General features: G+C 41.2%; 1 protein-coding gene across 1 annotated transcript in view; it reads left to right on the forward strand.

Moving 5' to 3' along the window:
* Window positions 1-384: 384 nt before the first annotated feature.
* si:ch73-217b7.1 (ensconsin) overlaps window positions 385-12,547 on the forward strand; it is a 47,147-nt gene continuing 34,984 nt past the window's right edge. Inside the window, exon 1 of the mRNA XM_036549704.1 lies at window positions 385-537. Coding sequence (XP_036405597.1) covers window positions 405-537 — 133 coding nt within the window. The 5' untranslated portion in view covers window positions 385-404. The remainder of the gene's footprint in view (window positions 538-12,547) is intronic.

Raw genomic sequence — 12,547 nt, forward strand, 5'->3', positions numbered from 1 at the left:
GAGAGGGAGAGAGAGAGAGAGGAGAGAGGGGACACACTTACAGCATCCTTCTGGCTCCGGCAGTTCTGGATTTAAGATTCTCCTGTTGGCTGGGTAGGAACTACAGGGCCCAGTCGTTTTTATCTCACAACCCCCCCCCCCCCCCCCTTTATTGCTTGCCGTTGTCATCGCTCTGCGCGCTCGCCAACTGGATGTGGGCTGTAAGTCAGCTGCTCCCGCGCTTCCCCCGAAGGGGATTTGTTTGAAACGCGCAAATGAGCAGGCATCAGGAGCGCTAGCCGAGCCGGCTACCGAGGGGGAGCCCGGATATCAGGGTCTATTTAAAAAAAAAAAAAAAAAAAAAAAAAAGGGAGGACGGGGGGGGGGGAAAAAGGAGGGGGCTTTCCCTAGCCAGATTCAGCAGGATGCCGAGCTTAGCCAGCGCAGCCAGGCAGGACCGGCTGAAGAAGGGGGGTAGCAGGGCTGCCATCCCAGCACTCTTTACCATCAATGAGGAGGACGAGCAGCAGAAGAGTGGCACGTCCAGGAAGCAGAAAGGTAGGCAGGCTGTGATGCGTTGTGTGCTGCATCGTTCAAGCGGACCACCGGCAGTATCGGGTAGTGACACCCCCCTTCTCTTGCAGGGGGCAAACAAGCTGTCTACTCTACTGTTTGGGGCAGGGAACAGGCATTCAGAAAAGGCAGATATTAGCCTCTAAAATAGTGTGATGCTTTACAGTCTGGCTGTGGGACAGTTTGTACCATGACAGGTTGCATATTGTTATCTGCTGTTTCCCAGTCCTCTCTAACCTATCTCCTCTGTCCGTGGTAGGAAGGCAGCAGGTCAAGGACTGTGAGATAGATGGTTAGCACAAAATAGAGCAGCTATAGAAGTTTCCACTTCATGAAGCTCTGGAAATGTATGTCATACAGTGCCAAGGGTGGCGGGAAACCAATGAGCAACGAGAGCAAACTTAGGGAAAAAAATGGGACACATTGAAAAAGGGAGGAAGCTATTAAATCTGTTGTAAGTTAATTATGCTCCACTCTCACTTTCTTGAGAGTAGGGCTGAACGTATAAAATGTCACAGCTTTATGGTGGTTGTTGTAATCTTTTATAGCAGATAAACAGATACAGATAAACGGATAAATCTGATTAAAATTCCCTTGCTTGTCCAGCCCCCTGAATAGCTCATACCCCAAATACTTCCTTATTGGCATCAAGTAAAAACCCTCATGAACATTTTTGGTACACTTGTGAAAGCTGCAAGGCTTTTTAAAATGCCAAAGCAAATCAATTAAATATGTTGTACATCAGCTACAGCCTATTACCTTGTGTGGGTGGCTTTATGTCTATTCAAAGAGTACATTCCTGCATATTCATTGTATGCTCAGTTGTGTAGCTATAGACAGCGGCACTGCGTCATGTTTATTTTTAAAAATGGTCAGTTCTGACCATTTGCTCAGGAGGCACAAACTTCAACTTTCTTTTACAGTTTGTGTTTTCATATAGAGGTGATGGTAGTCAGTTATGTTTCTCCCTGTTTTGAATTGTTTCTGATGGTTACCTGGCAAGTTTTGTTTTGTTTGTGTTGAAACCAACCCTTGATAGCTAAATAATGCCCTGCTAAGGCATTGGGAAAAAGTGAACAGCAGATGTAGTTAGCCAATGTCTAGCTGTGGTTTTTTTTGCCCCAAATGTCTTAGTCCTTATGACTTTTAGTTATTGAGCTAGCTCGGTCTGTCGCTAGCTTTTAAAATCAGAACATGATTTACACTGAATTATTAAATTGACAAATTAAATTAACAATCAATTTAATGCATACTTATGGAAAAATTGAAGAAGATTAAGAGGGCCTTGTAATTGTTAATTTTGTATTACCAGTAAAGACATTTACATTTGGGATAATGGAGCATTATTAATTCAGTTAACATTTCCTCAGCTGGTCCCATGGAGGAAAGATGCACTAGATGCACATCAATATCTTGATAATGTCCCCACATGTCAGGCAGGGACTGTTTTGCGTGCATCATGGGTTAACCTACAGTGTACAACAAAACTGCGACAAGTCTCCTATATTATTTTCTCAATGATGAGATTTTCTGTCTTATCAGCACAGTATCCATTCTGTGATGTGAATACAGCTATCCGGGCTGTGCCTCTTAGTACATGTTTCCTGCACTCTGTAAGACACTGGTAAGCACTGTCATTGTTACCTGTGTATTTCATAGCCAATGGTGAAGTTTTGTAAGTTGCCTGTGTAGTGGATTGAAAGAGTTGGTGTACTGCCATTACATTACATTATTGGCATTTAGAAGATGCTGCTCTTACGCAGAGTGACTTACATCAGTTATGTTTTTTTTTTTTTTTTTTTAAACAATGAAATCCATTTGTTCAGCAGGATATTTACTGAGGTAATTGTGGGTTAAGTACGTTGCCCAAGGGTACAGTAGCAGTGCCCCAGTGGGGAACTGAACCTGCAACCTTTCGGTTTCAAGTCTTGCTCCTTAACCACTATACTACACTGCCTCCCTTGTGCCTGGTAAGTGTATGCTGCTTTTCAGCTGGCCTCTTGAATGGATGTATTCAGGATGGCGATGGTGACATTTGGTGGCAGGCGCTGTCGGTCTGATGCTTGAGGGGCATATAGAGAAGGCTTTGAGTCACCGCCACGCTTCCAAAACTAGGACACCTCGAGATCCAGCACTGTCTGTACACATCCAAGGGCCATATGCGGAAACCTGGCATTCAAAGCTAGCCAGAAGTTTTTTTTATTCATAGTTTTGTGGTATTTTACGGCTTTATTTGAACATTCATTTAGTCCAGCTATTTTTTGGGGTGTGGTATTTCAGTTTTTATATCTGGTCAAAATAAAGATGAGGGTGCATCTTTATTTTGACAAGATATTATTGCTGTACACAGGAGACGGGCCTCATTTCACTTAAAGTTGTGCTATATTTCTGTGTTTTTCAAGAGCTTCTGAATGTTTGCCAGCCGCTCCTATGGGTCAGAGTCCATGTGTGATTTTATAGGTCTGTCCTATCTGTCCCTTGCCCGGTGCACAGAATATCAAAGACCTTATTTTCATAACGTCCCAGAAGACTTCTGCTTTCAAAGAGCTTTTGTTATTCTAAGGTGTCTCATCTGAAAGTGTGCACTTATAAACTCATGTGATCATGCAAGGCTGGTACTGTTTAACTTTCCGTTCTTCAAAATGGGACAGCAATTGGAGATGCACACAACAACAAACAGCCATGTCTTTTCTAACAAGGCCATTTTATCTAAGAGCGTCACATGAAAACAACTGCATTTATTCCCTTTAATGGTACTGACATGAAATGCAAAATGTCATGCGACACAGTCTGAAGTCATGCATTAAAACAGAAAAGGTGGATACTCAGGCTACAAAGGAAGCATCTGAATGTAAATAATTTGACCTTTAGGGTTTTTCCCTGGTATGGAACCAGTTTCCAACCAAAGGTTGTTAAGAGTTGTGTAGTAATGTGGCATATAGGGGAAGGATTCAATGCACTGTGAAATATAAATGTAGTGCAGCAAGGACAGAGAGAGATTGGTTTGTGTTGCTGTAGCCATTCTCATCAGTTTTCCAGTTGCGATACACACCAGTAATTCCCTCAGTTTTATTACATATGCCATCTCCCCACTATTGCTGATCACACTCCAAGGCAATCATTATATACACCACAAAACTGCAGAATCAACATTTCCAAGGTGCCAGTATTGCATACATCAGTTGCCATTACCTCAAGGTAGAGTTCTTCTAAATTTTTTTCCAGCTATGGACAAAGAATTGTTTCACTTGCCTGCTCCGACAGCTTCTGGTGCCGGGGAGGCTACGCTTCTATCCACCAAGTATCTGACAGGGAGAGACTGAGTAACTTAAAGTTCCTTTGTGAATTATATTATGTATAATGTATAATTATATGTATTATTATGTTTGTTATGATGAGGTGGCACCTTATAAATGTATCTGACCAAAAAAAAATCTTAATGCATATTTTAAAATGCTATCTGTGTCATCAGAAGCATCAGTACTGCTGAAATATTTGCTTGTGGAAACTGAGCCTTACGGAGACTAGTAGGTGGCAAGAGTAATCAGAATAACATGGTAGAAACTTCTTGGTTGTCTCCTATCTTATTCTGTTTTTGTTGTTCCAACCGGTCTCTTGATCCTTATAGGTTATTGAAAGCATGGGTTTAAGTGCTCATGTTACTTTTGTCTTTAAGCAGATTTTATCAGCAGGTTTGACTTAATTAATAAAAAATGCAGATTTAACCTTTATTCAAATTGAGGCATTTTTGCCACAGTGCACAGAAGTGCATGAGAAATTGGATATTCGTTCTTGATTGTATGTATATCTATTTCTGACATAATGTGACCTTACAAGGCAAAATCTTCATTAGTGTCAAATTTAATGCAATTGACAGCTCATTACTCTTGGGACATTGCAGTCACGGCTGGAATGAAAACTAGCACCCACAGGATGGCCTCAGGACCGAGACTGAAAAGCACTGAAATTCTGATATGCTCTTCACTGTATTTTACTACCTCTAAAGTCTAAGGAGAAGGTGAATTCCAGAGGGATACACTTATACTTGCAAATGAAGACCAAATTTTACTAAATAAATATCTATTAGTCAGACACTGTGTAACAGTACCAATATTTATAAACTGTGATACCTGGATGTGAGCGTTAAAGGTGGCTAAGCAGCTAGCTAACTACAAAAGCTAGTTAGGCAGCCAGTTATTACTAGTAACAACAGTATCCTATTATAACTGCGGGTTTAGTTAGCAAGTTAGCTAGCTAGCTAGTGAGCTATGATATCATTCTGATTTATTTTCGTTAACAGCTTTGTGTCAGGCATGTATTAGAGCTATAGGTAACTTTTGAATTGTTTTAGTAATTGTGAAATATCTTGTCTGCAGTCTTTACACTTGGTAGTTTCCCTACAAATATTTGTAAGAAATTGGGTACTTTGCATTACACCCCATTCATATACTTTATCAGCGCTCTGTAAGCAGCTATAATATATGTCATTATTATGGTAATATAAAAACATTGATAATGATTGAGTTATGACATGTATGAATGCAGAACCTGCCCCTCCCAGCTGTGTCTTTTGATTGGCAGGTATAGGATGTTGGCCTGTGTGGTCGGCAGGGCCTGGCCCTCTTCGATGGAGGTATTGGGGCGTGGGTGAGCATTGTCTTGTTTGTTATTGAGGAGTGGCTCGCTCTGCTAACTTGCCTGCTCCCGACGGGAAAAACGGCAGGCGACAGGTCCGACCGGATAGCATGGGTGTGGCCCACGTGACCAAGCTGGGTATGTCAACACCAGTGTGTCACCCGGGTTGAATTGGCTGACTGGCTGGTTTGCATTGTGGATGGACCGGGAGCAGGCTGCGTCAGCACATGGCCTTCAGTGTCCCCATGGAACTACCTAAAAAAAAAAAGAAAAAGCAAGCCTGTGCAGGTGCTGGACAATCAAAGATGGAAGACTACTCTATTAAAAACAAGCTAGTTTCAGTTCTGTGGTGTGCACACAAAAGAAATAAGTTTTGTGTTTTCAAGGAAAGAATAATATAGTCTGTAGTGGTTTTAGCATTAACGATTCAAGACTGATTTTAAAAGCCCCCCCACCCCCAATAAACACCACTCATGTAACCCTGTCCAGAGATGTTGAATTGTTTTAAAAATTATAGCTGTGGCGTGCAGGAACAAAAGACTACTTGAGTATACATGATCAATGGGCCTCTGCGGCAGCATAGGGCCATGATGTAATCTCCATATAAATACAGCCCTTTTGTGGGGTTGTACAATGCGCCGCACACCCCTCGCTGATCCAGCGGAGCACCACTGGTTCAGAGGAGTGCAGTGGTGCAGGAGGTGAAAACGACCCTCTGCTTTTCGCTCTCCCCCTTCTCATGATTCATGGATATGCTGGCAGTAGTGGGGGGGGGGGGGGGGGGGGGGGCAGGAGTGCGATGAAAATTGCATGGTGACGTGTAGTGTATGGTAGAGGTGGCAGAGGAGAAATGAAAGTAGGCTGACGCAGTAGTCAGGTGGGTTTTTTTTTTTTTTTTTTAAGACGAGACCACCCGCAGTTGTTTGGTCTGGCCATCGTCCAGTTATTATTTTCAGTGAAACTTTCATTTGGTGGAAATGCTCTACACTGTGCATTCTTGTGTTGTGCTTAATTATACCCTCAGGTCTTACGTCTTGCAGCAAACATAGAAAGCAGTGGATTGTGTGCACCACACAGCTTTCCATGAAAACTGCCTACTGTATGAGTCCACTTCAACACACTGACATTTAACTCAATGATGGTCTTGACATTGAGGGCTGGCGACTTGCTGATAGCCCACACATTGCAATTAAGGAGATTTCTCTCTCCTTCTCAAACCCTTCAGCTTTTGTGACTGAGTGCTTAATCAATTTTAAACGTGCCAGGATTATGCAATAGTAGGAGGTCTCCTTCAAGGCCCAATTTCATCTGTCTGACAGTCAATATTATACCACTTAAAATTCATTTGTAGTGATGCCGTGTTAACACGCGTTGATGTACATGCTTATAGTGAACTTGTATTGAAATCACAATTGTGAATCCTGAACATGGTGGTGAATGAACAATAGAAATGATTTTGGTATGGAAATAACATGGCATCACTTGAGACGTTAAATGAAAAGGGGTTTGTGGGGGTGGGTATTTTGGGGATACAGTAAAACTGTACCTCAAAAATGTAGACTACTTTGACCAGAAAAAAATATTCTGCAGAAACTGAGTGCGAACCCTTCCTCTGTATTGAGAAGCAGATAGTGCATGTCACTCGGGACCTTGCTGAATATGCAGTGCAGAGAGAAAACGTCAGTTCAGATAGGAAAACTGAATAAGGCATTTTTGATCACTTCCATCGCTATGACAGAATCACCTTTATAAAGACTACCTGTTTAACACAGTGATAGCTATTAGTAGTAACTAGTATTTTTAACTAGTATTTTTTTGTTTTGGTAAAAGGCTTAAAATCTATACAACGAAATAATAATGGTAGTAGTAATAGTAGTAATAGTAATATTAAAACTAACAATAACTGAAGTATATCCAAACTGTATCTGGCTGTATTGGTAAACTGATACTGATGTTTTAAACCAGTTTTATTATTGATTTAGTTGCTAATACACCAAATAACACTATGTTTCATTCATTTTAGATTTTCCAACATCCACATTCACAATAACAAAACAAAAATTTTTTAAATAAGTAAAGATAAGTAAAACCAGAATTGGGGTAAAACTATGGAAAAAGGAATTCCTTAGTACAGTAGGATAGTATGGTGCTGTAATAAGCACCCACAGGCCTTACAACAGGTCAACTTGGTGCTCATTTCTCACTTTCATAATTTGCCTTTGCAATGATGTGTTTTCACACCTGCCAGCCTACTTCCAGCAGTGAATAAACATGAAAAATTCAGAATAGTGCGGTAGGGTGCAGGTACACTGAACAGGTCAAATAAGGACTGAAATGACACCTAACAGCAGAAGGCAATCTCGAATAATAATATTCATGGTAATCAGACTTGTGAAGAATGCATTTGCTCCACTAAAGCTCATTGTAATCCTTAATAATGTAAATGGTGCATATAATTCAGTAACAGTTCTATTGCTATCTCTCCTGTACGTACAGGATTACAATTCTGTCTTCTGTCTGTGGCTTATGTGTGCAGCTCTGGTGCTAATAAGTATGGCAAGACTTAAAAGCTCAGAATTTTTTTTTTTTAACTTAGCAGCTGTTATATTTTCAAACGAATTACTTTTTATGACTTAAATTGTCAACAGACACTTCCACTCATTACCCTGATTTAGGTAGACTGCAGGTAAAGCCTGGAATGGCTCAAATTGTTATGCTTCAGGAGTGCCATGTTCATTCCTGTAATATTATAAGTCTTTCTGATTTGTTCAAATGTCAGCTGTAATACCGTCTGTATCCTTGTAACTTGGGGGGAAAGTGCTGAGTTCAGCCACTTAAGTTGTATTTTTTGGCAGGCTTGCTGTTGTCCCCTCTGCCTCTCTGCAACACTGGCTCTGCAGTCCAGTATTAGACGGCAGCAGCTGAAGCTTCACGCTTCGGTGCCTGCTTTGGGGGCGTGCAGTACTACGGCACTGTTGCTGCAGCTTCCCGAGATGATTCCATCATTGGCTTTGGAAGTGGAGATCAGATTATCGGATTATTAATAATTTATGGTGTGACATCATGGGGGAGTTGTGTGGAACTCCATTTCCCACATGCCCTGTATAAAAGGCCCTATCACCTGACCAGCTGCGTGTGATGGTTGGAGCAAACCAGGAAAAGCTAAACTGTGTTCCAATAAACATATTTGCATACTATCTAGAATGCTTAAAATTTCAGTGGACTTTGGCCACCATATTAAGTACTTTTCCAAAAGCCATGTATGCATAAGCAAATATGCATTAAATTACCTGAAAGCTTTCTCAAATACATGGGAGGATTGAAAACTGTAACATGCATGGTGCATCTGCTGGTCCATGGACAGAGTGGATCCAACCTAATAGTCTGGTCATGGCTATACTTTAGAAGCCTTTAGTCTTGTTCATCTCTTTTAATGCTAAGTAATGGGCTTCTTTTTTCATATGACTCTGCTCAGGATCAAACTGTCAACCTTCTGTGATCAGTGCAGACAGTCTACCCAAAGGGTTAGATAAGACAAGATGGTGCTGTCCACAGTATCTTGAATATCTTATCATAGATCCATATCCATTTATTTAGCTTGATTATACCTTGTTTGTATATTGTGTACAATTTGTCCAAATGGTTGCTCAACATTTCTCCTCAACACCAACTGTAACAGAGTGCTCGGGCACTGTGAGATTCTGTGTGGTTCTGTCTCCATTAATGAGTATAAACCCCTTTTCAGAGGAGTTGTTGATTAAGCGCTGGACCTTTTACTATAAAATGTTTAAGTCTAGATGTCTGTAACTCCTCTTTATCCACACCAATCTCTGGTCAGTGCACCTCTACTGAGCATTTAACATGGCTGCTAAATGCTTGCTTGTGGAGCACTGATCTTAGATCACTCTTGCTGCATTGAACATCGCTGAATGTCAGGGGCAAAAGGTCAGTAGTTATGGTGACCGATGATAGCTGTAGTCAGACGTGACTTGCTCTGCGATGTGGGCAGATCTTTTGCGTCTTCACTGTACTTTTTAGCATATGGCATATGGTTACGCCCACCTGCAGCTAGTGCTAAGCAACATTTTGTGTCCTCAGAGGCTTGAGTTTGCAGAGAGAGAGAGAGAGAGAGAGAGAGGGAGTCCAAGGCCTTTCTTTGTGGGAATGGATGGAGAGGAAACTGTCTGTGGCAAGCATGAACTTTTCACTGAGTCGTGCTTCATTTAGCGGCCTTCCATGAATTAAACAAAAGGCTGAAGAGATCCTCAGTGTTGCAGGGGGACACAGTCAGCATACATTATCCTGACTAATAAGGCTGCACTTGGTCTGTTTGTTTGTTTGGTCAATTTCTTTATTGCAGGAAAGAGAGGAAACCTTGCTTTTATTCCTGGTGCAGTATACCCAAAACTATTACTGAAAGTTTTAGCTGAAAAGCTGTGTCCGATGTTGGTGTTTTTTTGGTTTTTTTTGCCATTATAAAGCCTGCACCTTAAAAATCACCCAGCGCATATCCAGATACTTTCTGCCGAGTCGTGCATTCAAAAGTATTTGAGTTGGATTCTTCATCCGATCATCACAGGATATTCAATGCTTCCCCCTGTAGAGGCAGAACAGTGTCACCTCAGCAGCAACTAGCTGCTCAATGATCATTTTATCATTAAATATATTATTTATTGTTAAATGGGGCCATACAGGGTTTTTTTGTAATTTTCATCATTTAATCATTCTTTGGAATCTAAGAAACACATAAAATACATTTTTCAATTAAAAATTGTCATTTCCTAAAACACACACACACACACGTGACACTGTGTCCTAGAAAGGTAGGTCATTTTCAGTGGTAGTAGCGCATATGGTCATTCATATTCATGAGCCATTGCCCTGATTGGCTGACAATACTCATGACAGTCCAGGCTTCTCATTACCACTTCCCACGTGAACAACCTTGCATGGCTGTCTATCTCAGGTAGGTGACTTGCTAGAAAGATGGCTCGGGACAACACCGTGCAACCTGAAGCTGGACACACCAGACGGTCATTTTACGTGCTCCGATGGTAGCCATAATAGGGGTCAGACAATAATATTTAATGAAGACCTGCTGTAGCACACAGCCCAGGCTGTGGCTGATATCCCATTTGTAGAGACTGCTGTTGTGCCTTGACTCTGTCCATACTCCCTCTATCAGCTGCAGGTGTGAAAGTAGCTACTAGGAACAAAACTACAAGGTAGCAAAGATGGCTCACAAAAATAACAGGGAAAAATACTAATAGAGGCTGCAGAAATATATTTTATTTCAGTGTTGTTTGTGTTTAAATGCACACATATATTTCCATCGCATGATCATTATCAGCGTCAAGATAGCTGACAGCTAATTTGCAAATACGTTTTGGGTCTGAGTGTGAAAAGCTCAAGACCAGAAGGGCAGGCAGTGTCTGCAGTTGTACTTAAACTCTCCTTTACTAGCTAGCTGGAAACAGCAGGTGCTAGCTATGCTACCTTCTCTATGTACCTTCGGTTGGTTCCACACTTTGCACAGGCCACGCAAGATGGTTACAACAATAAAAAGGTAGTACATGATTGCTTAAAAAAACACAGGCTCAGTGAAACAGTGGCATGCAGGTCAGTATGTGATGACACTGCTATAGCTTTTGCTTTCTCTTTTCCACAAAGGCTCTGAGTATTCTTTCTTCATTTTAGGCAAACACTTTTACTCTGTCATCCTTTCTGATATTCACTGTGTCATTTTGTTTGAGACCCAAAATTTGCCACACAGTTCATTTTTTTGGTATGATGTCATCCATTTTCTTGTCAACACGTTTTAAAAATCAATACATTATGTACTCTCTGCCCTTCAATTTTTTATACGACTGAGAGCAGTTACGTTTTTTTTACACTCCTTTCCTCTGTTGTGAGTTAAGAAAATGGCAAGTGAAAAATGCTGGCATTTCTCCCACCAATGGGAGAGGCTAATGGGGTTAACAGGCTTTAGTTTACTTTACACAGTATTGTAGAAAGAGCACAAATTTCCTCACTCTGCTCTCTCTGCTAAAGTGAATTTTAAAATGCTGGCAAGGAAGTCCATTCACAGCAAATCACTGTTCATCATGATGAGTTCAAGTATTTTAACATGCATTTATATTGAAGCAAACAATGTCCATATGATTTTAATGCAGATGGAATTTTTAAATGTCACTATCGTCATCCATACTGGTACCATCGGCGAACCCTAGTGGCTGTCTTCACTTCCGTAGTGTCATGCTACTGCCATTTTCAGAGTGAGTTTGACTGCTGCTCCTCACCTGTCAGACCGGCAGACCTGGAAACGGCAGGAGAATCAGATCAGCTGTGTGAGGCATTGGCAGTGACACCCATGTCATTGTCGTAGGCCTGGGGGCATGCTGATGTCACAGGGTAGGCTCAGGATGAAGTGGGTCAGTAGCTCTCACCCTGTACTGCTCTCACTCATTTACAGGGCTTACAGAGAAATCTTGCTCCTGCCAGGAAAAAAAAATCAACATCAAAAGGTGGCTTAGAAGCCAGTGGTTTTGGCAAACAATAGAGAAAACTGTACCCCAGGACCTTTTTCTATACAGTTTCCCATCCGCATCAGATCTGGGGCAGAGGCAGGCCTTCGTGTTTGCATGTCTTTGAAGCCTTAATCTTTCCTGAGTTGAGGCAAGCTTTCTGAGGTGATTAGGATGAGAGAACTGAACTTGAGCTTTGCCATCAAATACTTTCCTTTGTTTTTACCTCTGCCATTATGTATAAGAAAGTTCTAAATTATTACTCTGCAATTGCTTTGTGTATCAATTATTTCCCATTCAAGGGGTTTTGCCAAGTCAGCCTTTAAAGTTTGTACCAGTGTTTTAATGCGCCATCTTAATTTAAAGCTGTGGGTTTATTGCTGTCTACTGGGATTATTTGGAAGGGCCTGCAACTGCATGCTAAGCATAAAGGACTACAGTTTGCACTTAAGGATGGTACAAACACCTTGCTAAGTATATATTACTGTCTTGTTATGCAGTCTTTAAGGGGCTATAGCACTCAGATTTTGTACTTGTACAACTAGTGCATTCTGTAGTACATGTTCTGCTGGAGATCTGTGGCATCTGGGAGACCACATGAGACCTGGACTGAATTATCATGTGCTTGATTCCCAGGTGGCTCTGTGGACAGCTGCTACATACTGAAAAGTTTTTTGGTACCCAGATTATTCTTGTCAAAATGCATTCAAAATACATGGAAAAATGAAATACTTTTTGAATCTTAGTCTGGTATTCCCTTATCCCATATTATTATATCCCATATCTTTAATATCTTGCTTTTTTTTAACTTGCGCTCGCTAGTGACAAGTCAAAAC

The sequence above is a fragment of the Megalops cyprinoides genome, chromosome 17 (assembly GCF_013368585.1).
Source record: "Megalops cyprinoides isolate fMegCyp1 chromosome 17, fMegCyp1.pri, whole genome shotgun sequence".
NCBI lineage: Eukaryota > Metazoa > Chordata > Actinopteri > Elopiformes > Megalopidae > Megalops > Megalops cyprinoides.